Source organism: Macrobrachium nipponense, chromosome 3 (assembly GCF_015104395.2).
Source record: "Macrobrachium nipponense isolate FS-2020 chromosome 3, ASM1510439v2, whole genome shotgun sequence".
Classification (NCBI taxonomy): domain Eukaryota; kingdom Metazoa; phylum Arthropoda; class Malacostraca; order Decapoda; family Palaemonidae; genus Macrobrachium; species Macrobrachium nipponense.
The window spans coordinates 99,489,669-99,516,279 of record NC_087202.1 but is presented as its reverse complement, the minus strand read 5'-3'; the positions used below and the strand labels follow the sequence as shown (position 1 = coordinate 99,516,279).

General features: G+C 37.9%; 1 protein-coding gene across 1 annotated transcript in view; it reads right to left on the bottom strand.

The window, feature by feature from the left end:
- The window catches only part of LOC135221916 (protein bric-a-brac 1-like), a 149,375-nt gene extending 125,928 nt beyond the window's left edge, over positions 1-23,447 (bottom strand). The window contains exon 1 of the mRNA XM_064259936.1: positions 22,357-23,447. Within this exon, the coding sequence (XP_064116006.1) occupies positions 22,357-23,355 (999 nt within the window). The 5' untranslated portion in view covers positions 23,356-23,447. The remainder of the gene's footprint in view (positions 1-22,356) is intronic.
- Between the last annotated feature and the right edge of the window lie 3,164 nt (positions 23,448-26,611).

The following is a 26,611-nucleotide window of genomic DNA, read 5'->3' as shown; positions in this document are numbered from 1 at the left end:
GACTACCTTCAGGACAACGATACAGAGCAGAGTCCACCAATCAGAGCCCGCATCGGTCAGCCAGATTCGCAACCAATAGGAGAGCTCTCGAAGTACGACTGGCCAATCAAAAATCGCCTCCCCCCACCCCACCTCACCCCCGCCTTTCTTTTTAAAATCGGCTTTTGGTTTAAATATTTTGTACATGTACCTTTGGGGCCCATTCACCTCCTTATGGTAGCAAGGGACTACCGAAGACCCGGAATAATAAATGAACTTGGGACACCTACTCTACAATTTACCCAGAAACCAAGAAAGTTATACACCAAGGTGAGAAGGCGAAGAATAAGGTCAATGGCATACAATGGCAGTCTATTCAACGACGTTTGCCTCAAAGAGGGTTTTTAACGAAAATATTATGATTATCATTATTATTATGAGTTTAATGGTACGCACTATGCTGCACTAGAACCCAGCGCTGCCCGTCATGTCTCCCTTACCCTCCTAATACCCTACCTACCCGTCCCAGCCCCATGCGGACAAACGGGTTTGCAGAGGGAGGATGCATGTGTCATATCTCCCCTACCTTCCCATCCCCTACCTACTACGCCCCGCCCAGCACGGACAAACAGGTTTGCAGAATTAGGATGGATGTGTCATATCTCCCCTACCTTCCCATCCCATACTTACCCGGGCCGGACAAACAAGATCCACTCGGATTTTAGTATTATTACTATATTATTATCAGAATAAAATTTGGCCATCTGACAAACGAACGTTCTCATGCTTTTTCCAATCTCGTAATCATCTTTCACGTCCTTACAGGCTGAAATCTGTCCATCTCGCACCTCTTTCTGTCGAGAAATCAGGATTATAGATGTATATATTAGATATAATATATATTATATATATATATATATATATAGGATATATATATCTACATATATATATGATATAGGTATGATGTATATGGATATATATATATATATATATATATATATATATATATATATATATATATAATACTATTTCCAACCTTGAAACACAGCCACTTTTAAACCTCGAAATCTGGCCATGTCACATTCATTCATATTTCAAAACCTGCCAATGGCAGTAAACATCTGTCAACCACTAATAAAAAGGATGGATATAAAAACTGTTGCAAGGGATTATACTGAGGATATTCCTTCTTAATTTTTAAAGGCGCCACAAGTCTCATGACTTTTTCAAACAGTTGTTGAATATAAAAAACGAATAGTACGACTTTTCAAATAAAAATTCAAAATACTGATAATAATATTGAAGAAATCTGTGTCGTTTTGTTACGAGTTGCCTGACAGCAAGAGCCCGATCTGGCATAAGGCCACCTGAATCTAGAGTAACAACAACAACAGCAACAAATGTACACCGACTCCAAAGACCCGCCGAGGAAGATGATTTCTTCTGAGTCAAGCACAACGGGCTCCAAAAATGTCAAAACGAACGAGTGATTAGTATACGAATAAGGTGGTAGGAAAATGGGTGATACGTGATTCCTATCTCCATTCAGGTCATGATACGAAAATGTTATTTTTTGTTACTTTATAAAAAAAAAGTTTATGTTTAAAACGATAGCGTGATGCAAGCCTACATTTGCAACTGACACATCAAAATGAGGTGTTACGCAGGACTGATATTCAGCTTAAATCTGTATTCTGCAGAGATGAAATCCCAAGGCGCTCTAATAGCACACATGACATAACAACAAACTCTTCAGACAATGAATGTTTCTTATTCCCTGCCATATGCGTGGCTTCGAAAAAAAAACAGACAAAGAAAAAAAAAAAAAAAAAAAAAAAAAAAAGGCAGAATACATCCAAAAGAAGGCGTTGGTGGTTCTTAGAGCAGGGGGTTTCAACCATTCCCCCCCCCCCCCCACCACCTACCCTTTCGGGCATTTGTAATGTCAGTAATGTACCCCCTTCCCTATGTATAACGTGGAAAACAACACCAACTTAGAAAATCATTCCACTGTGTATATTTGCAAGTACTGTCCAGAGCGGAAGTAAGCACATAACTCTCCAGACATAACCAATAATATTGCAAACATAAAGAATTCCATAAAAAAATTAAGACAATTTTTTTTATTTACCTCTGGTTTTATTTATAATTATTTACCTCTGGCTATGCAGTAAATGTTCAAGGTTATGGTACTGAGCTGCAAAAACAAGATGCATTATTATTACATCAGCTGCAAAGGGAGTTAATGAAATGGCTGAAACTTATTTTCATTACCTATCCTAGTTTTTGCTAAAGCACATCGAAGGTCGGCATGTACATTCATTTGAGACCCACGGGGAGCGCGTACCCACTGACAGACCCTTGGCGTACCCCAGGTTGCAAAACCCTGTCTTAGAGCAAGCTCAAAATGCAGGCAAATAAAGGTCCTTGAACTTGCTTCGTCTAACGCTCAAGTTTGTTTGAGTTTGTTTGTTTGTTTGTATGGTGTTTTTACGTTGCACGGAACCAGTGGTTATTAAGCAACGGCACCAACGGCTTTACGTGACTTCCGAACCACGTCGAGAGTGAATTTCTGTCATCAGAAATACACATCTCTAACCCCTCAGTGGAATGACCGAGAATCGAACTCGCGGCCACCGAGGCGGCACGCCAACACCATAACGACCACGCCACTGAGGTGCTTAACGCTCCAGTTACCGTACATTTGAAAAAAAACCCAAAATCTACTCTTGTGGATCTTACGCCTGAAGAGATAGGGTCAGCTCCTGACAGACCGAACCGCAATATGTCCTGTTTACGAATATACCAATTCAATCTTTATTTGGATTAATAAATTTTTGTACCAGCAAAATCTCTCTCTCTCTCTCTCTCTCTCTCTCTCTCTCTCTCTCTCTCTTCTGTTTGCAACCCGAATAAAAATGAGTTTCTAATTCTAGACATGTGCCAACGAGTCCTCTTGTGCCCTGATTGTTATCTGGAATCTGAGTGGTTGCTCTTTGCATAACAGAAAAATGTCCCCTCACTGGGGATATTAACACCATATGTTCTCTCTTCGAGGCGATGTTTGCATAGATACAGAAGGAGTGCTGGATTCGAGACATGACATGAAAAATGCAATCAAAATTATGCTTAGTATACCATGACGTCCTAACAAAGACTATTATCTCAAAGCGGCTACATAATGACTACAGAACTCGTGTCTAGGCAGAAACGCGTGGGACGCAGCATTTCAAATTGGCTACACGCAAATCTGAGAGTACAAAACTTTCACCATGTATGTACTGCAAGAACCGACTTGCGATAACAATGCTCTGTGAAGCCCTGCGGTGCAGTCGATTAACTACCGATTGCATAATTCGCTAGCAGTAACAACAGAGAAACTGTGGATTTGTCAGGAAAGGGGTCCAAGTCGCTTTCCCCAGCTGAAAATCGTACGCTGAAATTTTTTGGAGAAGTGTGGCGAGTGAATGTGTACAAACAAATACATATGCAGACAACGTGACCTCGTCGTTTCCCACTGAAGGATATCAAAATTTCTTCGAATTTCTTGCACTTGGTTCTTAAGCCTTTGTAGTGACAAGAGTATCCAAATAAAGCGCGAAAATTCGAGAAGTTAAGAGGACATTTTGTCTATTTCAATTACTTATGTATCTGGTAAAACCTACCAGTATATTCGACATGTACGTATATACATATAGAGAGATATAGATATATATATAGATATATAGATATATATATATATATATATATATATATATATATATATATATATATATATATAAGCCATAAGCTTTTAATCACTGAAGACTGGATGAAAATGCGGAGTCTCATCCAAATGGGCATGGCGAGAGAAAGGAACTGTTTATCCAATCTGTGTGGTCATGCGATGCCACGTCATGCGACGAAAGGACAAATTACCTTGAAAATGAAACAGTCCAGTGTATCGGTCAGAGACCAATTCAAATCAAAATACACGTTCACGCTCAAATATTACGAGACAGTCGACCTAACAGACACAAGTCCAAATAATAATAATAATAATAATAATAATAATAATAATAATAATAATAATAATAATAATAATAATAATAATAATAATTTGGAATAGAAAAATGCGCCTTAGTCAACATACAAAAAGGCAAAGTAACGAGAACTGAAGGGATAAAGCTACCAGATGGGAGCAACATCAAACACATAGATGAGACAGGATACAAATACCTGGGAATAATGGAAGGAGGGGATATAAAACACCAAGAGATGAAGGACACGATCAGGAAAGAATATATGCAGAGACTCAAGGCGATACTCAAGTCAAAACTCAATGGAGGAAATATGATAAAAGCCATAAACACATGGGCAGTGCCAGTAATCAGATACAGCGCAGGAATAGTGGAATGGACGAAGGCAGAACTCCGCAGCATAGATCAGAAAACCAGGAAACATATGACAATACACAAAGCACTACACCCAAGAGCAAATACGGACAGACTATACCTAACACGAAAGGAAGGAGGGAGAGGACTACTAAGTATAGAGGACTGCGTCAACATTGAGAACAGAGCACTGGGGCAATATCTGAAAACCAGTGAAGACGAGTGGCTAAAGAGTGCATGGGAAGAAGGACTAATAAAAGTAGACGAAGACCCAGAAATATACAGAGACAGGACAATGACAGACAGAACAGAGGACTGGCACAACAAACCAATGCACGGACAATACATGAGACAGACTAAAGAACTAGCCAGCGATGACAATTGGCAATGGCTACAGAGGGGAGAGCTAAAGAAGGAAACTGAAGGAATGATAACACGGCACAAGATCAGGCCCTAAGAACCAGATATGTTCAAAGAACGATAGACGGAAATAACATCTCTCCCATATGTAGGAAGTGCAATACGAAAAATGAAACCATAAACCACATAGCAAGTGAATGCCCGGCACTTGCACAGAACCAGTACAAAAAGAGGCATGATTCAGTGGCAAAAGCCCTCCACTGGAGCCTGTGCAAGAAACATCAGCTACCTTGCAGTAATAAGTGGTACGAGCACCAACCTGAGGGAGTGATAGAAAACGATCACGCAAAGATCCTCTGGGACTATGGTATCAGGACGGATAGGGTGATACGTGCAAACAGACCAGACGTGACGTTGATTGACAAAGTCAAGAAGAAAGTATCACTCATTGATGTCGCAATACCATGGGACACCAGAGTTGAAGAGAAAGAGAGGGAAAAAAATGGATAAGTATCAAGATCTGAAAATAGAAATAAGAAGGATATGGGATATGCCAGTGGAAATCGTACCCATAATCATAGGAGCACTAGGCACGATCCCAAGATCCCTGAAAAGGAATCTAGAAAAACTAGAGGCTGAAGTAGCTCCAGGACTCATGCAGAAGAGTGTGATCCTAGAAACGGCACACATAGTAAGGAAAGTGATGGACTCCTAAGGAGGCAGGATGCAACCCGGAACCCCACACTATAAATACCACCCAGTCGAATTGGAGGACTGTGATAGAGTAAAAAAAAAAAAAAAAAAAAAAAAAATAATAATAATAATAATAATAATAATAATAATTAATAATAATAATAATAATAATAATAATAATAATAATAATAATAATAATAATAATGTTAAGAAATTCAGTTTCGTGAAAACAAATTGATAAAAAATATCCACAATTATATATTAAAAATATATTTCTATGTAAAAATATAAAACAAAGACTTTCGAACACCTGAACGGTGTTCCTCATCAGAGTAACGTTAAAATGTAATGAAGAGGATAGTTTCCTCCCGAAGAGCATCTAAAAAGGTGGCTGTTATTTTCTTTTTAGATGCTCTTCGGGAGGAAACTATCCTCTTCATTACATTTTAACGTTACACTGATGAGGAATACCGTTCAGGTGTTCGAAAGTCTTTGTTTTATATTTTTACATAGAAATATATTTTTTAATATATAATTGTGGATATTTTTTAATAATAATAATAATAATAATAATAATAATAATAATAATAATAATAATAATAATAATAATAATAATAATAATAATAATAATAATAATAATAATAATAATAATAATAATAATGAATTAAGGAACCCCAGTAACGAGGCTATAATATTGATAATTAAAAGCCACAGTAGTGTTAAAATATATTATTGTACAATGCTAAAAATGACTAGGAGAGACTTTCGGATACTGCTCCGTATCCCTCTTCAGTAGTATCCGAAATTCTCTCCTAGTAATTTTTAGCATAATATATTTTAACACTACTGTGGCTTTTAATTGTTAATAATAATAATAATAATAATAATAATAATAATAATAATAATAATAATAATAATAATAATAATAATAATAATAATAATAATAATAATAATAATAATAATAATAATAAAATAATAATAATAATAATAATAATAATAATATATTTTATCTCAAGGCCATATACATGGAATACACAAGGTACAGACAATAACGTTCACAATCCTAGATATATGTGATGACATAAAAAAAAGATAAATCGGCAATATCCACACAGTTGCTAAAGAAGTATGGAAAAATGTATGTTCTTAATAATGGTAATGACAGTAATAATATTGAGAATAATGGTAAAAAAAATTAAAATGATAATTAATAAACAAAACGTATTGCATACAAATAATTTCCAACTATGCACCTTAGGTGGTTACAGAAGTCGGGTCCAGAAGGCTAGATACGAAAATTGAAAATAACAAAACTCTAAAATCATATCAATCCCAATATTAAAAAGAAGAGAAGAAAATACCAATAATAACGATAATCGTAGAAGTATAATGTACCCGAGTAATGTAGATGACACCTAGTGGAAATAAATATTCTACTGATAAATTCTGATGATTCCTGAAAACGAATAACGTAAATTTCAGACGCAAATTTCAGCCTTTCTTTGTCCTCTTGAAACTAATTAAAGTAAGCGACTCATGACCCCAGAAACGTAATTGTGTCATTCGACCTGAAACAATCAGGTGTCTCTGTGAACAGGTTGGCAAGGTGACCTCGTCGTGATTATGGTATCGCGGGTTCGTTTCCCGCTCCCGGGCATCATGATTTCTTCATATTTCTTTGAAGTTGGACCTCAAGGCTTTGTAGTGACACTTACATAAGTTCGACCTGACAAGTTGAATTCAACAAACCTAAAGTAGGACAGTGACTGTTGTCCTCGGCGTCAATCTTTACACCATATTTTTTTTCATGATATTATTGCATATCATCTTATTCTTTTTTGTTTACCTTTTTTTTTATACAGTAGCCGGGCAGGCTTGACGAGCAACCGAACAGCCCGTTATCTAGGCCAGGCCCAAGGGGATAACGGAGTGTGTGGAATTCCGTAAATAACAAACTAAAATCAAATGCAGCTTTACCCTAAAAAACTTTGGAACACGTGACTGGTGGAAATATAACGTCATACGCGATCAGGTAACCGACGCAGGTGTTGAGATATGAACCGAAATTACAAGGTACTCGGTTCACAGTCTAATGGTGACAAGTGACCCTCACAGATGATACACTTCTAATGGCGGATACAACACGCATGATATTTTACGTGTATATAAATATGTATATTCAATGTATGCACACTTGAATACGCACACATATGTATATACAATATATATACATATATATAAACGCATTATTGTTACAAATGTCCTTTAATATCCAATTCGCTCTACCTCGGAATTAATATATTTTCATATATCCGAAGGGGAATTTTTTAGTTGATAATAAGTTCGTCCTCTCGTAGGTTCGAACCAGCGCCCAACGGACAAAAGAAAAATCAGGACTTCAGTGACCTTAAAGAACTTCGATATTGGAGGTCTTATTCCCATATCCTCCAACCTACTTGCAGCACACAACAGTCGGCTACCTACCAAGGGAGACACAAAGGACACCGCAGGAAACGGCCAAGAATTAAATTCCGTTACCTAAACTTACAAATTACTTGTTTCCGCATAAAAGAAAAGTGCAAACTCATATCAAAAATGGTTTTAGTTTTCCGTAAAAGAAAAGAGTTGAGATGACTATTTGTCGGTCATATCTTCAAAGCTACTGAAGCTGGAGGGCTGCAAATTTTTAAGTTGATCATCCGCCTTCTAGTCATCAAACATACTAAATTGCAGCCATCTAACCTCAGTAGTTTTTATCTTATTTAAGCTAGTCATAATTGTCCGTCTGGCACCGCCACAGATGCTAATAACACAGGTCACCAGCGGACCGTGGCTGAAGAGTTACATACAGCATAATACGCTGTACATAAATTTTTTTACTTGTTGTCTGACGCCTCTTGTGAGAAATAACCATTACCCTTTCCTGCGATGTCTCCCTATTTCTCCATTCGGCTACCGCCATACACACGCCTTATCAAGAGGGAGTGTTTTAATGCATAAACCAAAGCTGAAATCAAACCACAAATGGCCACCCATCTTATTCGCTGTCTTTCTTTAACGACTGCAAGCTGCAATAAAACCCACGAGATATGTTCGTTCATTCATATTCTTTTAGGTTACTTTTACCTGAACGTGTAAAAAAATCCTTCATAAGTTATTCCTACAAGAAGTGAGATACTTTGAAGTTTATTCCCTCATTTCCGTAAGGATTTGAATCGTTTTTGTGTTCAGTGCAAGCACAAATTACAACATAGCAGTTCAAATGAAAGTTTGTCTTGGATTAATATCTAAGATAACAAGAAGCTTGACAGTTATTCGCAGCTTCCTCCCAGAGACGATTAATTTTTCATATGGTGATAAGGTAACCGAAAGTTGTACCATTCTCCGATACAAAGTCAACAAACAATAATTGTCTACAACACCGAAATCTGATCTCCCATTCTACAGGTAATCACCATAAGCGCAATGGAGTATATACTTAACTAGACTTCAAGGACACTAAAAGCCATAAAACGTTGTAGATCTCGTCTCAACGATAGCGCAAAATTACGCCTCAAACATACAAAACTTTTCGTTTCTTATCCATTCCGAGGTAAATCTTACAAGATCACTGCGGTAAGTAACTGGGAGAATATACCAACTTGAATGAGTTCTGGAAGTACAGGGCCACTCGAAAATGTACGGATGATAATTGGGAAGACAGAAATAAATGTTATGGGCGACAAATTACAGTGTTCATACTACAACACAGCAACAGAGTAAAGAAGTCGCCGTCATGTGGTTGAGAGGTACAGTGCCAGTAACGAAATAGCCGGTGATTAGAGAGGGCTAATATCGACATTTATCTACCTGCGTGACAGTCTTCTGATGACTTCGCTTGATAATATCTACTCACAAGATAGCAGCTTAGGACTAAGACTAGACAGAAAGAGTACTGAATAATCACTACAACAATATATAGAACCATCTTCGTTTCAATAACTAGAAATATTCTAGATTGAAGTAAGTGAACGGATGCCGTTAAGAGAGAAATACCTATTAACTGCGCGATACTTTGTGGTACGGCTGCGCACTATACGAAGACCTGATTTAGACTATAGACAGAACACAACGGGTGGTCATTCACACATAATAGGCTTTTAAGTTAACGAGAGGTTCACGCTCATTTGTGAATATAAATATTCAGCCAAAATCACGAAGGAAAGAGACATGAAACAGTAATCTGTGCTTTACGATACATGAACGATTTTCCTAGTTTACAACCTAGTTTTTTTGGTGTCCCACTTTTTTTGTTTGTCTGGCGTTTTTACGTTGCATGGAACCAGTGGTTATTCAGCAAGGGACCAACGGTTTTACGTGACTTCCGAACCACGTCGAGAGTGAACTTCAATCACCAAAAATACACATCTCTAACACCTCAATGGAATGCCCGAGAACCAAACTCACGGCCACCGAGGTGGCAAGTCAATACCATATCGATCACGCCACTGAAGAGCAATAGGTACCCCACTCAGTCTCACAACAAAATACAATCTATTAACTATTGAAGATCAGAGTAACTGTAGCTGTACTTTGAAGATTCCATTTGAGATCTCAACTTAGGCTGACGTTCAAAGTACCTATAGTTATACTTTGAAGATTCTATTTTCAAAACTTCAACTTAGACTGAAGATCAAAGTAACTATAGATATACTATGAAGATTATATTTCAAAACCTATCAAAGTAACTATAGATATACTATGAAGATTCTTTTTCAAGATCTCAACTTCGACTGAAGATCAAAGTAACTATAGTTACACTTTGAAGACTGGATTTGAGACCTCAAACTTCAACATTTCATCACTACAAATGAAAGAAGAAGCCTGCTGTCTCATGTCTTCAGTTTTCGCAGAGATTATATTCAAAGCACTTTTACCAAATACCCGTAACGTTGTTCCGAAGATTCTTTTATTCGCATAAATGGGCGCTAGAATGGACATATGTAAATATATATGTTCAGCAACGTCGCGAATGTTTTTGTTGTTTGAATTAAAAATTTCACGAGACTCGTGGCATGCCGAAAATAAAGGCTAAGAATATATGTCAGGACACAAAATATAATAATAATAAAAACATCTGGTTGTCCCCGACCAGAAAAAAAAAAAAAGTTAAAAATCAACCGAAGTTTCTTCCGCGCAATCGAGTTTTCTGAACAACGTATAATGCTGCATACAACCATCAGCTATGACCGCCACCGGCGCACCGGTAGCATTCCAGTTGCTCACCAGATGCGGTAGAGTGAGGGTGCGTCCCATGCCTCCGGAAATTGCAGCCGGATGCACTATCCGTGGCTAACTTTAACCTTAAATAAAATAAAAGCTAATGAGGTTAGAAGGTTACAAATCGGTATGTTTGATGATGTGAGGGTGGATTATCAAAATACCAATTTGCAACCCTCTAGCTCAGTCGTTTTTTAGATTTCTAGGGCGGACAGAATAAAATGCAGCAGACGGACGGACAGACAAAGCCGGCACAATAGTTTTATTTTACAGAAAACTAAAAATGGATCAAATTTCCTGGAAAAGGAAGCTTCATGAATCGGTAAATAATACTCCTCTTTCCAGTTACAATAGAAATACACCAGCGAAGGAAATGAATGAATATATATACATGCCCGGAGAAAGTAAAGCTAATAAACTACGGTATTCGTGCTTGAATATTCATATGCGTGCAAGCATACAGATATTCGATTCCCAACCCACGCGATAGCAGTCTTATATTATATTTGCAATAATGTCGCTCGGGCTGCGGCTAATAATAATAATAATGAAATATGAAGAAAGAAAGTTAAATTATTATTATTATTATTATTATTATTATTATTATTATTATTATTATTATTATTATTATTATTATTATTATTATTATTATTATTATTATTATTATTATTATTATTATTATTATTATTATACGAATGTAATAAACAGAAGATGAAGGAGAGTGATATTATTATTATTATTATTATTATTATTATTATTATTGTACGCTGGAAACAGACCTTCTTTCAAACAAGTTTTATTAAAAATAATGGCAGAATTCACAGAATTGATTTTGTACAATATTCTTTCAATTCCACACCAACAGCCGTTTACGATTTACCATCGAATATAGCCGTGATGGCCGTCTTCCCTTCCTGGACGTCCTGGTTGAACAGAAGGAGGGTGCGTTCGCTACACGGGTTTACACGAAGCCCACGAACTTGGGAATGTGTCTGAACGGCGAGAGTGAATGCCCTGAACGCTATAAGGACACCACCATCAGCGCCTACATCAGGAGAGCTCTTTCCCATTGTTCAACATGGGCAGACACCCATAAGGAGATGGAACGTGCAGCCCAGGTCCTAGTAAACAACGGACACACCAACCGAAGCATCCAGAACGTCTTCAGGAAGAGCATGGAAGAATGGTACCTACAGGAACCCCGCCCAGACCCCCAGCAGAAAATTAATTTTTTCTACAAGGGCACCTTCCATCGGCGGTATAAAGAAGAGGAGCGAGCCCTACGGGAAATAATCAGGAATCACGTTTCTCCGACCGACAACAACAAGCAGATCAACTTGATCATATTTTATACAAGTAAAAAAACATGCAGTCTCATTATGAAAAATAACCCCGCACCGTTGCAGGATCCCTTGAAGAGGACGAACGTCATTTACAGATACACGTGCCCAATCCGAGGATGCCTCGGAACTTACATCGGGATGACGTCAATGCGCCTCTCCAAGAGGATCTCCTGTCACGCGCAGGAAGGAGCGGTATTTAATCATGCAAGGACTGCCCATAATAAAAGAATCCGACGCAGCGACATCGTCGGTAACTTCGAGGTTATCGACCAGGCACCCGATCTACGTCGTTTGCGAATCTTAGAAGCGCTGCACATCGGGAGGGAGAAGCCCAGTTTGAACATCACACAGGAGACCTTCCTCCTCCCCACCGCCGTCAGGAGAGCAGCAGACACCGCCCCACAACGACCATCGCACCAGAGGGATCCTGAGGATGATAGAAGCATTAGCTCTCATCCTGAGGACGTCCCTAGTAACCCTGAGGGTGATCGCAGCTCAAGCTCTCGCCCTGAGGACGACCTGGTAGCACGCCCTTCGAGGGGACCTCCACCATCACCAATAAGGATGAGGCTCCGCCCACGAAGAGGACAGCCAACCAGCAACGGGCCCCCTGATGACATCGCTCGTGACGTCACAGGTATTGCCCAATGAAAAGTGAGGTACCTGTTTCTTCAAGCCAACCGAATGCAATAAATAGCGTGAATACATCTGACACAGACCATTGCACTCAGCGATCCCGTCCCGAAGATGGCCAAACGAGGTGGCCGAAACATGTAGACGCCTTGAAAACCAGAAAAGAAGAAATAACGAGAAATACCGGATAGACCCCTGACGACTACGGCCTGTTCCCGACCTACGAAACCCACCTGTATACCTGTTGACGACCCCAGCCTGTCCCTGATAACCAGTTTTGCTTTTGATAACACCAGCCCGCCCGAAATTTCCGTTGACGACCTACAGCACGATGAACATTGGACAGCTGCTTTATAATACCAGCGTGCCAGAAAGGAAAATCATAAGGAGAATTGAAAGAATATTGTACAAAATCAATTCTGTGAATTCTGCCATTATTTTTAATATTATTATTATTATTATTATTATTATTATTATTATTATTATTATTATTATTATTATTATACGAGTGTAATAAACAGAAGATGAAGGAGAGTGATATTATTATTATTATTATTATTATTATTATTATTCGAGTGCAATAAACGGACAATGGAGAGTATTGTTTTTATTATACTATTGTTATTGTTATTACCAGAGCAATAACCAGAAGATGAAGGGGAGTGTTATTATTATTATTATGATTATTATTATTATTATTATTATTATTATTATTACGAATGCAATAAACAGACGATGGAGAGTATTTTTTTACTATACTTTTGTTATTGTTATTACCAGAGCAATGAACAGAAGATGAAGGGGATTATTATTATTATTATTATTATTATTATTACCAGCGATCTACGAAGGAGAGGGCGAAGAGCCAAGAACAAGGCTGGGCCTTCAACAGACCTGGTATTGCCTAGATTCAGGTTGTGCTTCGCCTGTAGCTGTGTCATTTATACAGCGGGTGTTTCACTTTGTTTTACAGCAGCTAGAATGACCACTTGCAAGTCTTTCGGCTAATTGCTACTCATTGGTAATTGTGTGGATTTTGCAGTCGACAGGTGTTTTAAATAAATCACCCATGGCCGTGTAAGATACTGAACGTTTAATACACACACACACACACATTTACAGTAATATATATATATATATATATATATATATATATATATATATATATATATATATATACATATATATGATATATATATATATATATATATATATATATATATATATATATATATATATATATATATATGTATATACATATATATAACATAAAATCCGCGTAAGAAGGCGAGTCCCGTTATTCATTCGCCTTCCATGTGGATTTTATGATACTGTCAAGCACTTGGACTATCGTGCTACATAGAATATTTTATATATATATATATATATATATATATATATATATATATATATATATATATATATAGTTACGCAAAGGTACAATCACATTATTTATTAATTTATTTTCGCTGTTGCAGGTAGCATCGCCGTGACATACGAGGCTTTTTTCTGCCCAATTCTAGCTTTATTGTATTGTGGACGTCAAAACACTGTACCCGAGAAGCCAGGAGGAGAACGATAAAACTGATATGACCTAAAACTGCTGTGGATTAATATTATAAATCTGTCTATATATTATACACATTACATACATTTATTATATATATATATATATATATATATATATATATATATATAAATAAATCTATATATAACTGGATCTTTCATAGATAGCATCTCCCTAGGGTTTTAAACCATTTACTAGTACAAGACCGTTGGGGATGACCATAAAAACATAAACAAAAGACTGTAAATCTAATAAACAAGATAATGACCTGAAGAGAACCCTTAGGGGTCACTATCTAGGAAAGAATCCATATATATATATATATATATATATATATATATATATATATATATATAAACGTTCTAAGGTATGGTGGTTACGAGTAACTCGAACAATAGAAAATAGTTGAAGGAAGAAGTGCATCCCAAGTGGTCCTTAAAATACATTTATTGTGACATTCCAAAACGAAAAGGTTTCATTTTCAAGAAATAAAGACAAAGGACAATAACATTAGCATTAAAAGTGCTAAAATACAAATACAAGACACGATACATTATAAATAACAAAATAAAAACTAGTAGCAGAACAAACCATCAAGAGAGAAAGGAAGGACGGAAGTCCGAAGAAATGAACCAGAAATGACAAAAGGCAACAGCTCACGTAAGGTAAAGAGTTGTCGAGGAAGACTGCGAAAGTGATACTAAACTACATTTCTTAGATGTTTTAGTCTTACGACAATATGGCCATTTTAACACTAAGTTTACAGGAAGAGAACTTTTACAGGACTAAGTTCAAATTTTTTAGTCACCGTTTTTATGGCTTTAAATTAAACTCTATCTACATTACTTCACCGCGCCTTCTCACTGACATCTAATTGGGAGTTTTTCCACGAAGAAATCCACTCTTTACATCAATATATTACAAGCAATTAAAAGTCTCCTTACCTACTGTGCCTATGTGCCATTTTATGCTAATGTACCTTTAATCCATGATAAAAATTTCCATGATGCACTAAGAAAACTCATATTTATTTATATACCATTATAAAGATTTAACATCATCCCAACAAATCCACTTAGTTTAGGTAGTTTATTTAATTTCAAAGATAAACTCGACCCTTTGATGACCTCATGTGTTGTATACAAGTTTAATTGCCCTAGATGTAATCTAGGGACCTACGCGGGATACACACACACAGATTACTAAGGGCCAGAATTGAGAGCCATAAGGGCGTTAGCTATCGAACTGGTGACAAACTTGCTAATTCTGAATTTTCCAACATCACACAACAGGCCAATAAATGCAAACATAATATGCAATACAAAGATTTTGAAATATCGGGACGGGCACCGAGTGGCAAACTATTGACAATCCTGAACTCCTTGTTTATTAAACAGCTTGTTCCTCAATTGAACACTTAGCAGTCCTCCTCGACAAATCTCCACCTTACGTAAGCTTTTGCCTTTTGTCATTTATGGTTGGTCTGTTCCTTCAGACTTCCGTCCTTCCTTTCTCTCTTGATGGTTGGTTCTGCTACAACTAGTTCTAATTTCGTTATCTATAATGCATGGTCTTGCATTTGTATTTTAGCGCTTTTAATGTTAATATTATTGTATTTTGTCTTTATGGCTTGAAAATTAAACATTTCCGTTTTGAAGCGCCGCAATAAATGTGTTTTGAGGACCACCTGAGATATACTCTTTACAGCACAGTTATATATATATATATATATATATATATATATATATATATCATATTATTATATATATATATAATAAATATGATATATATATAATAATATATATATATATATATATATATATAATATATATATATATATATATATACACGGCTATATAACGTGGCAGCTTACACAGACGCAAACTATTTTGACGTGGCACTGGTCTGGCCTGGTGTTGGATCTGCCACAGGCTGATCTCTTCAAGTAGAGAAATGTCTAGAAGGAAGTCATCTCTCCATAAAACCTTAAGTCCGAAAAAGATCTGAAATGTGTCGTGTTGTGGAGATCATTGTGGAGACCATATCAAGCAACATCACTTTGTTTCTCGAAAAATGAACGATGTATGTTGACATGGGAGTTTGGGAGAAGTGCATCCTTGCATACTTAGGGTAAGTTCAAACCCTAAGTATGCGAGGATGCACTTCTCCCTAACTCCCATGTCAACATACATCGTTCATTTTCCGAAAAACAAAGCGTTTTTGCCTGATATGGCCTCCACGATGGTTTCCATAACACAACACACCTGTTCTAAGGGGTCCACAATAATAAAATATGTTGCGAGTTCGTATATAATTCTAAAACTTTACAAAAAGCTTACGAACCCTTCCCTGGGTTCATCTTCAGGGAAGGGTTCGAAAGCTTTTTGTAAGGAGTTTTAAAATTATACAGATTTTGTACTGAAGATGAACCCACGGAAGGGTTCAAAAGCTTTTTGTAATGAGTTTTAAAACTATACATATATTTTTTTTTATTATTGTGGACCCCTTAGAACATTATATATACTCTCGCGATAAAGAGTTTTTCCCAACAACACACCTGTTTAATTCATTCTCTTTCTCTGCAACTTGAAGGTGCATTCTATGGACAGACAATCCTCAGAGATAGATTTTCAGATCATTTTGGACTCCATCAATTACCATTTCGCATCCTGAAGACAGGATAATTATCACGTTCACTATAATCAGTAATTATCTCATAAAGAACATAAAATTTTGGCCAAAATCCAACCGCTGGGACCTATGAAGTCATTCGGCATAAAATGGGAAATAGTGAGTAACGGGACGAGTCTCGCGAAATTCTTGCACTGACAAAATTAAACAATTGTCAGGGGATTTTGTTTGTTTGTATGGTGTTTTTATGTTGCATGGAACCAGTGGTTATTCAGCAACGGGACCAACGGCTTTACGTGACTTCCGAACCACGTCGAGAGTGAACTTCTATCACCAGAAAATTATACACACCTCTCACACCTCAATAGAATGCTCGAGAATCGAACTCGCAGCCAATGAGGTGGCACGCCAAGACCATACCGACCACGCTACAGGGGAGGTATTGCATTATCAGTGAGAACTTATTAATGTTTCCTAGCAATGATAGGTTGGGTTAGAGGTGATGAACACCAATGTCTTCACAATAAAAGAATTGCGGTTCTGCACTTTACTACTTATTCATAAAAGACACAAATATATGCAAAACAAAGGGATCAACAATACGAAGTGATAGCAGACTGGTACACAAATGAATAACAAATGAAAATAGACTTTTCAGAGAAATAAAATCTCGGTGCAAGTTTCTTTCCAATGACCGAATTTGGATAGGAATCTCCCTTTGGAATGAAAGTCCGTCCAAAATTATCTACAAACGAAAATGGGCCTAATTTACATCAGAAACAAAAGGAAATTCAAGTCAATACATTTACATATGATCACTGACATATAAGAGGACTTAAAAGTGCTTCATAGTTACATATGTATACCTCCCAATACGACTGAACAACAGCGTAGAGAAAAATCACAAAAATCTAAAGTACACTATATTTTTCCTAACTATACAAACCATCGGTACTTTACATTAAGAATTATTTCCTGCGAAGCACTGCAACACAAGACACTCTTTCTCGGGACTATTACTTCTGCCAAGAAAATACCTCGACCGTCCAGCATACCAAGGTTGGCCTAAGCACACATGCCACAATTTGAATAAGTGACACTTGACGAACAGTTAGGCTGTCTGTCTACCATGAAGCACTCTGTCTCAAATTAATATATCGTTGGGGGCCACTTTTCCCCTCTCATTACCTATTATCTCATTTTCCACCGTTTACCATTATACTAACAGTAACAGCAATTCAATGGGAGTTCACTTCTATCGCCGCATGTTAGACAATAAAAATGAGACATATGATTATTCGCATGATATCCATATAACTATCCTTTATTCTCACTGGATAGTGAACCTTGTGTCTGACTTATACAAAACTTTCGTAAATCACTGAAGATATAAATTGATCCCCTATAATGTTTCGGTGAAATCGAGTTTTCTGTACAGCGTATAATGCTGTATGAAACTCTCAGCCACGGCCCAGTGGAGGTCTGCGTTGTAGGCACCTGTAGCGTTGCCAGACGCACGATTATGGCTGACTTTGCCCTTAAATAAGATAAACACTAATGATGCTAGCGGGTTGCAATTTGGAAAGTTTGATGATTGGAAGGTGGATGGGCAAAATACCAATTTGCAGCCCTGTAGCTTCAGAAGTGTTTAAGATCTGAGGGAGGACGAACAGAAAAAAGCCCCCTCAGTAGTTTTCTTTTACAGAAAACTTAAGACGTTCAAGGAAGAAACTGTAAATCCATTCCACGCCGTGAGTTCTGTATGCATTCCTGCTAGGTGCCACAAAAAAACATTCGTCTGTCTAAATCTTATGGGTCCCCAAGGGTTATAACTCTCTAGGCTTATTATTTCCCCAGCACTCTTATTATAATTATTATTAGGAAATATAATGTATGAAGAGTACATCATTCACTAATGTCTAAGCAGAACTTTAAGAGGAGCCTACATGTTAAGTAGGCTTGTACGAATAATTTTGCCTTCTTCCTAAACATTTGTAGTAAATAATAGCCTAATAACTATACATTTCATTTTATGTCATGAAACAAAAACATATTGTACTTCTTTATGCTAGTTAATGTAGTGTTGCTTTCTCATGGATCATTGTTATGCGGTTGTACTATAGTAGATTTACATCACCGTAGCATTTGATGTCTAGGCCGGTCCCTTACGACGCTCCTGATTGGCTGTTGATAAGCCAATCACGGGGCTGGAAACTCTCAGTTTCTCTCAAGAGTTCACATAGGTAGGATGTATATTCCACCTCTCCTGAGGGATACGTCTCTCAAAAGCATCACTCAGGAGAGTTGGAACATACATCCTGCCTATATGAACTCCCGAGAGAGAGAGAGTTTCCATCCCTGTCATTGGCTTATAAAACAGCCAATCAGGAGCGTCGTAAGGGAGTGGCCTAGACATCAAATCCGCGGCTGATGTGAATCTACTATAGTTGCGTTAGTAAAAATCTCTGGACGTAACATTTTATTTCTGTAACACGTTTTTATAAGCATAATCATATACGAAAATGTTAATGAGGGGATGAGTAGCCATGGCTAATCTGGACAAGATTTTGGGTCACCGCCAAAAAAGGTTAAGAACCACTGTTATAGAGGCTTTCGACCTTCCTTGATGGCAAAAGCATCGTTGTATTATAAACCCCTTCCACTAACGGCACTCTAACAAAACTCATCGCTTGAGGGCAAATCTACCGATGCTACCATCCTGAATTTATTTCTGCTTCTAAGACTAGTATGCTTCTTTTTTTACCGTCCAAACTTTGGAGTAGGTACAGCGGCCAGTCAGCAATGAAGAACATGAGACCATATGTCGACTTCTGGACTAAGTACTGCCAACCATGGTGAACTCACTTTATTCAATATATCATATAGTCATGTCTTAATATACTCCCATCACATACATAAATCCATACATTACATACAGTGTATAAACGCGCTCGTTAACAAACAAAAGAGCATCTTCGTACATACACAAATGTGATGCATCATCTTAATCCCAATCTTCTATGACTGACATCTAGAACATATCTGAGGTTGGGCTGATTTAAAAATTGTCGTTACGTACATACCCCACATATAAAAAAAGCAGAGCAGAGATCACAATACCCTCGGTGGAGATTCTTAGATCATTCAATTTTCTCATAGACTAAAAGGGTCTGAACACGTATCTGATTAAACTCCAAGTCGTACCATAAAATACTTTATATATATATATATATATATATATATATATATACTATATATATATATATATATATATATATAATACACATATAATATATATGATTTATATGTAGCATATATATATATATACATTTATATAATATATAAAACATAATTATATATATGTGTGCACGTGTGGTCTTTTGATCAGTAGTGTAGAGCAACCCATAATTTACTAAGAAACCTTTCTTGTTGGTGAGGAAAAAATAACTCCAAAGGGCGTTAACCTTCTATTTTCGACAAGGTCTTTTGGAATGAGGGTGCAAGACCCACGCCCTTCGCCAGCCATTGCAGCGTAGTACCTACGTCGCAACTCAGGTCAACGGACTTGCATAAAGAGGCTGAAATTCGAAACCTGAACACATATGTGCGTGTTTGCGCGCGTTCGAGCACATATCGCGTATACATACAACCACATATGCCGCGTACCCCTCCCCTCCCCCAACACCGTAGCGTATTTTTTGTGGGGAGGGGGGAGGGGGGGAGGGGGTGGAGGACTGGAAGAAATCCTGAGAACTCCCTCCGTCAGAGACGTAATGATACAGAAAACGGAGCGAACGAAAATCATGATAATGGAGAATACTGCCTAACGACAAAGGCTACAATGATAATTATGGTGATTACGATGACGTAGCAAAACTGACGAAGGGCAGAGTTCTCGTGAACAACAACAAAAGCAGCAGCAGCAGCAACAACAACCTCGAAGACAGTTCGCAACAACTCCGCAATAATCACGTTAATAAATATAACAATAATAATATTGGTTCGCTGACCTCCTCACGTTTCATCATCATTATTTTCGTCCTCTCCGCCATTATCTTGATTATTACTTTTATTCATATTATTATGCTCATTATCTGCGTCGGAGTTCCACGAATAACTTGAACACTCCTCGCTGGTAATTTTCTGCCGCAGAACCGGTACTTGAAGGCGTTCATTATGTTATTATCATTATTACTATTATTATTATCAGACCTATCGAGGTTTTTGTCTTGTAATCAGTTTTATCATCATTATCTTGTCTCTTTTTATGCTTAGCCAGCAAGTTCAACAAACGGGCCGAGAATGGTAAATCCAAATTAAAATACAATAAAACGTCATCCTAACTTTTCCGAGATCACTCTCAAGGCGAACCCAAGTCCAAAAGAAGCCACAACGCAGACGATGAAAGCTCCCTCGAAGAAAATCCTGAATATTAAAGGAAAGAAATGACTAAATAAAAGCAAAATAGCGCCGCAGCACTATCGAAAGTTAAAATTCCTAGTTGGCATCTCGTGGCCTGGCTGCCTGGCCAATCATCTCTAATGATAATTACTTTAATGACAGATGATGATAATGATGATGGAATTATTTTGATGGAGACGGATGATGGCGAAGGTGGAGTTTTCTTTGTTGCAACATCGACGAATATAACCGAGGAACGATATAGAATAATGATTATGCATATAATGGTGGCGGGAGGGGCAATGACAGCGGAAATAGCACTCTCTCGCGAAAGCACAACAAACCACAGAAACCGTCGAGTTGGCGTCCCCGCATTCAGCGGAAACTCAAATGTTTTCCATGATCGCCAAATCCAGCGTAGCACCTCCGATTTACACGCACAACTATACACCTACACTCAGCTGGGCACAGCCATTTTTTAAAAAGATGGTTGCTGATATACATTATCGTAGAATTCCTGACTGTCACAACTGATGCAAGACACCAGCTAACGATCGCAAGCAAAGACAACATCACCATATAAGATCGTCATTGATATTTTCAACTTTCGAACATTTCCAGATAGGGTACCAGGTTAAAAGTTAAAAGATATATATATATATATATATATATATATATATATATATATATATATATATCTATATATATATATATATATATATAACTTTTAATCAGGTACCCTTTGTGGAAATGTTAGAAGTTGAAAATGTAATGATTGAGTCTTATGGTGGTGATGCCTATATTGTATAAGTGTGTGTGTGTATGGTATGCATATATATATATATATATATATATATATATATATATATATATACACACACATATATATATATATATATATATATATAATATATATGATGTATGTATATATATATAATATATAATATATTATATATATATATATATATATATATATGTATGTGTGCATGTATGTGTTTAGGGGCATACATAAATATGATAGGTTTAAATATGTGTGTGCATATCAACGAACATGGCTGCATTTATAGTCTATAAAAAGCTACACAACACAAAAAAAGCAGTGGGGGGTGATATTTACCTTGACGAAGGACCTCGGAGGCATATTCATCTGATAATGCATGGGGGCCGAGAGCCCCAGAGCGCCGAAGAGGCCCTGTGGGTGAGGATGGTGCTGAGGGTGTTGATGCTGCGGGTACTGGTGGTGGTGCCCGTACCCATGGAGGTGAGGAGGTGGGCGTGGCTGGGGATTGGCGCTGGTGATGGGGATGTAGGGTTGAGGGCGCCCTAGGAAGGCGTGCAAGGGCTCCCAGTATTCCCACTGGGGGGAAGCGATCTCTCCGGAGAGGAGCTGCCTTCGCGTGCGGTTGTAGAGCGCCTTCAGGTTGTTGAGGCGCTGACGGGCCTCGTCCCCCGACACGTCCTTCCTCCGGGTGAGGGCGGCTGCCAGGGCGACCCAGATGGCGCGGTGGTTCTTCTTCTCGTTGTTGAACTTGCCCTGCCATTCGTCGCTCGTGTACAGGCTGATCAGTTCGGAGGTCTCCTCGTAAGTCCAGTTGCGTGACCTGCCCCGCTCCATGGCCATGCTGTCCTGAAGGTCCGCCCACCCTCCCCAGGGCATCCCGGGGCTGTTGTCCAGGTTGAAAAAGGCAGGGGGCAAAGGAGGTCTGGCGACGGGAGTACCCATGCCGGGAATCATGCCACCCATACTTGGGCCCCCGCCCATGGCACCGCCGCCTCCTCCTCCTCCTCCTCCCCCTCCCCCTCCTCCACCTCCTCCTCCAATAGCGCCGCCCATTCCTCCTGAAGAAGTTGAGGGAATGTTACGCGACAGGTCAGAATTGGAAGGCGAGGCGCTGGTGGTCGGAGAGGGGACAGCGGCAGCAACAGCAGCAGCGGCAGCAGCTGTCATCGCGGTGCCCATGGGTATGTTGTTGACGTTGTTCGAAACGTTAGGCTGCATGCCCGCCCCTGCCACTAAGCCAGCGAGGCCTAACAGCTGATGATGAGTAGGCAGCTGGTGGGGACCGGGGGGGTGGGGGGGAGGCTCGTTCCCCACACTGGCTCGCTCGGCGTTCATCGCGGCGGCGCTGAGCACAAAGTTTAGCAAAAGTCTATTGACAAGAACACAAACAAACACGAGACACCACCGCCGCACGTCAGCCCTTGAGAGAGGGGAGAGAGAGAGAGAGAGAGAGCAGAACGAGGCCGGAGCTCACCCTCAGCCTTCTTCCTTTCCTATAACAACACACACTCAGTCACACACTCAGACTCAACGGCGGCTGCTATACACACTGCTGAGAACGCGGGCGCACCTTCAAAACATTTGCGTTAACTGCTGTGCGCATGCGTCCTTCCACTTTCATTCCGACACGAGGGTCGTATCCCGCAAGATACCAAACGCACACAATATCCACCCTTATGGAACCCATTATCATTTGATGATCGTCAAGTCAGCGAGACCCCGATATAAGACCCCCGCACCCCGCCATCAGACGCCTGATCATCATCATCACCATTATCATCATCATTACGCCAGCCGCGTCGGACCCAAACGACCTCCGGTAATGATGATGATCATCATTACGTTGATGACGCACCAGGAAACGACGATCGTAATGGCAGGGCTTAATGATAGTTTGCGCGGAGAGGCAATATTACAGAATATAAAATATAATAATCATGATAACAACTCCCACTGTTTCATCATATTCACAAACCTCGTTATAGAGCACATCCGACTCGAACATAATAGAACATATATATACAATGGCAACATTTGGAACGAATATAAGTAGAAAGATTTATTTTACGTTAAAGTATTGGGTACATTCTTCGCTCTCGTTCTTTCTCTTCTTTATTCTAAGTGTCTTATGCTTGTTGTGAGGAAGGCTCCTACAATTATTATTTTCTCTTGCTGTCAGCCACGTCGCATTCTAACGAAATTTCGTAATGGATTTTTTTTTTCTATCGTTCTCTCTCTCTCTCTCTCTTTCCGATAAGTTTCTTGACCTTCATTTCCAAATGACTTTCCACAGAAGAAACTTAACACAAGAAAAGCGAAATTCCTTACTGATGTAGACTACTCATTTTCTATTCTCTCTCTCTCTCTCTCTCTCTCCTTCTCTTACCCCTTCCCGACTCATATCTCTTTATTAATGGGTTCTCCCCCAACTGGTATAATTCGTCCCTTCTTTTCGGCGACCATTAACAGTTCTTGCCATTACACGAGACAAAAATAAGTATATTTATTCTCCGCCAATCTATTTCCATTGTGTGCGAGCGTTTCCTTTTGCCGCTCGTCTTTGATTGCTAATATATATATATATATATATATATATATATATATATATATATATATATATATATATATATATATATATATTATATATATCATATTATATATATATATATATATCTATATATATATATATATATATAGATATATATATATATATATATATATATATATATATATATATATATATATATATATATATATATATATGTGTGTGTGTGTGTGTGTGTGTGTATATATAGTATATATATAGAAAATAAATATAATTTAAATATTATATATTCACATTATTCTATATATATACACCATATATATAATATAAATATATATACTCTTTATTCTTTATATCTAATCACTATTGCGAAAGAAATATTTAAATTTATTTTTCATATTTGTGTACGTACACCCAAGCTGTCATTCTTGAACTATGAACGGAAGAATATGAATAAGGCTGAACATTAGGAAGCTAAGACGAGTTTTCTCTATGGCCATTAATTCTCGACGTAAAGTCATTGTATATGATGATTTATGTTGTTTTCTATGTGTTGCCTGTGTTCTATCCGTTCCTTTCTTACTCTCTTTTCCAGAGTTTTGATCTTCGTACGAGCGTCACCTGCACTTCATTTTTGCAGACTTAATGGAGACGTCGATGACACCAACAATATATCTTCATCCCAACCGGTTATTCTTGCATACTTCGCTTTGTGACTGTTCATTGATTTTCTGGGTCTTCCGAATGAGTTATTCATCCATCACTATTTTCCAAATGATTCATTTCTGATCCACCTGTATTTCACTGTCTACGTTAGTTCTCCTACGCCCATTTCTACGTTGGGATGTTTCGCCTTCATCTTCGGATTCTTATAGATTCAATTTCACTCATCGTTGCATAGAATCCAAACCTTTTATTCTACATCCTTAATTCATCTCTCTCTCTCTCTCGAAGAAGAAGAAGAAGAAGAAGAAGAAGAAGAAGAAGAAGAAGAATCCTTATAAGAAGTATGAAAGAGATTGAAGCAGAGAAACAAGGCATGATCCGACCTCCAGCTTCCTCGTTGCGCGTGCTAAAATAGAGCGTTGTTTCACTAACTAAAATAAAACTACATACGTTATATTTTATTATCGATAACTTTTCTGTACTGTTTAACATGAACATGATTCACTTTTTACATTTTCACTCTAATAAATAAATCATAAATATCCTACCCTAAAGTTCCCGTATCTTTAAATCAACGCGGAACACCTTTTTCAGACCTTTTTAGCACTTTCCCACCACCCCCCCTTCCCCACAACAACAACAATAATAACAACAAGAGAGTAGTAGGCTTACTCCCCGAGTAAGCGAAAAGTGAAAATGATAATAACAAAACCAGGCAAACACCAGCAACACTAACTGAGACGCTGCCTCCTCTCCCTCTCTCTCTCTCTCTCGGTCCCGTGTGATTTCTTGGCACAATGCTACAAAATAAAGCCGCCAGCTATATCTCATTTTCTTTTCCATCAGTTACGCAAAGTTCTTCAAGTCAATTAAAGTTCCAAATAGGTTTCCATCCAGTCCCTTTCGTCGCTGTCTGGTAGACTTTCGGTTTGTTATTCATCGGTTCTTTTCAGCCATTCATGTCCTTCTTCTTCCCCTATTTACCTGTTTGTCCGTCTATCTATCTATCTATCTATCTATCTATCTATATATATATATATATATATATATATATATATATATATATATATATATATATATAGATATATATATACACATATATATACATATATATGTGTGTGTGAATGCATACATATAAATACATATATGTGTTTGTGATTTCTTAGTGCTATCAATTTTTTAATCACTTCATGGCATCTTCTCTATATCTGTGTCATGGAAAACTACAGCTTTCAACACGACAATTTTTCCTTTTCATTAAGCAAACTACTTCGCTTGTCGAATGTTGTACGTTTTCCATGTTTTCCTCTGTTATTGAATTCTTTCTTGCACTCGACGTTGCGTCATCTATTAATTTATTGTTTGTTTGTGCCATGATTC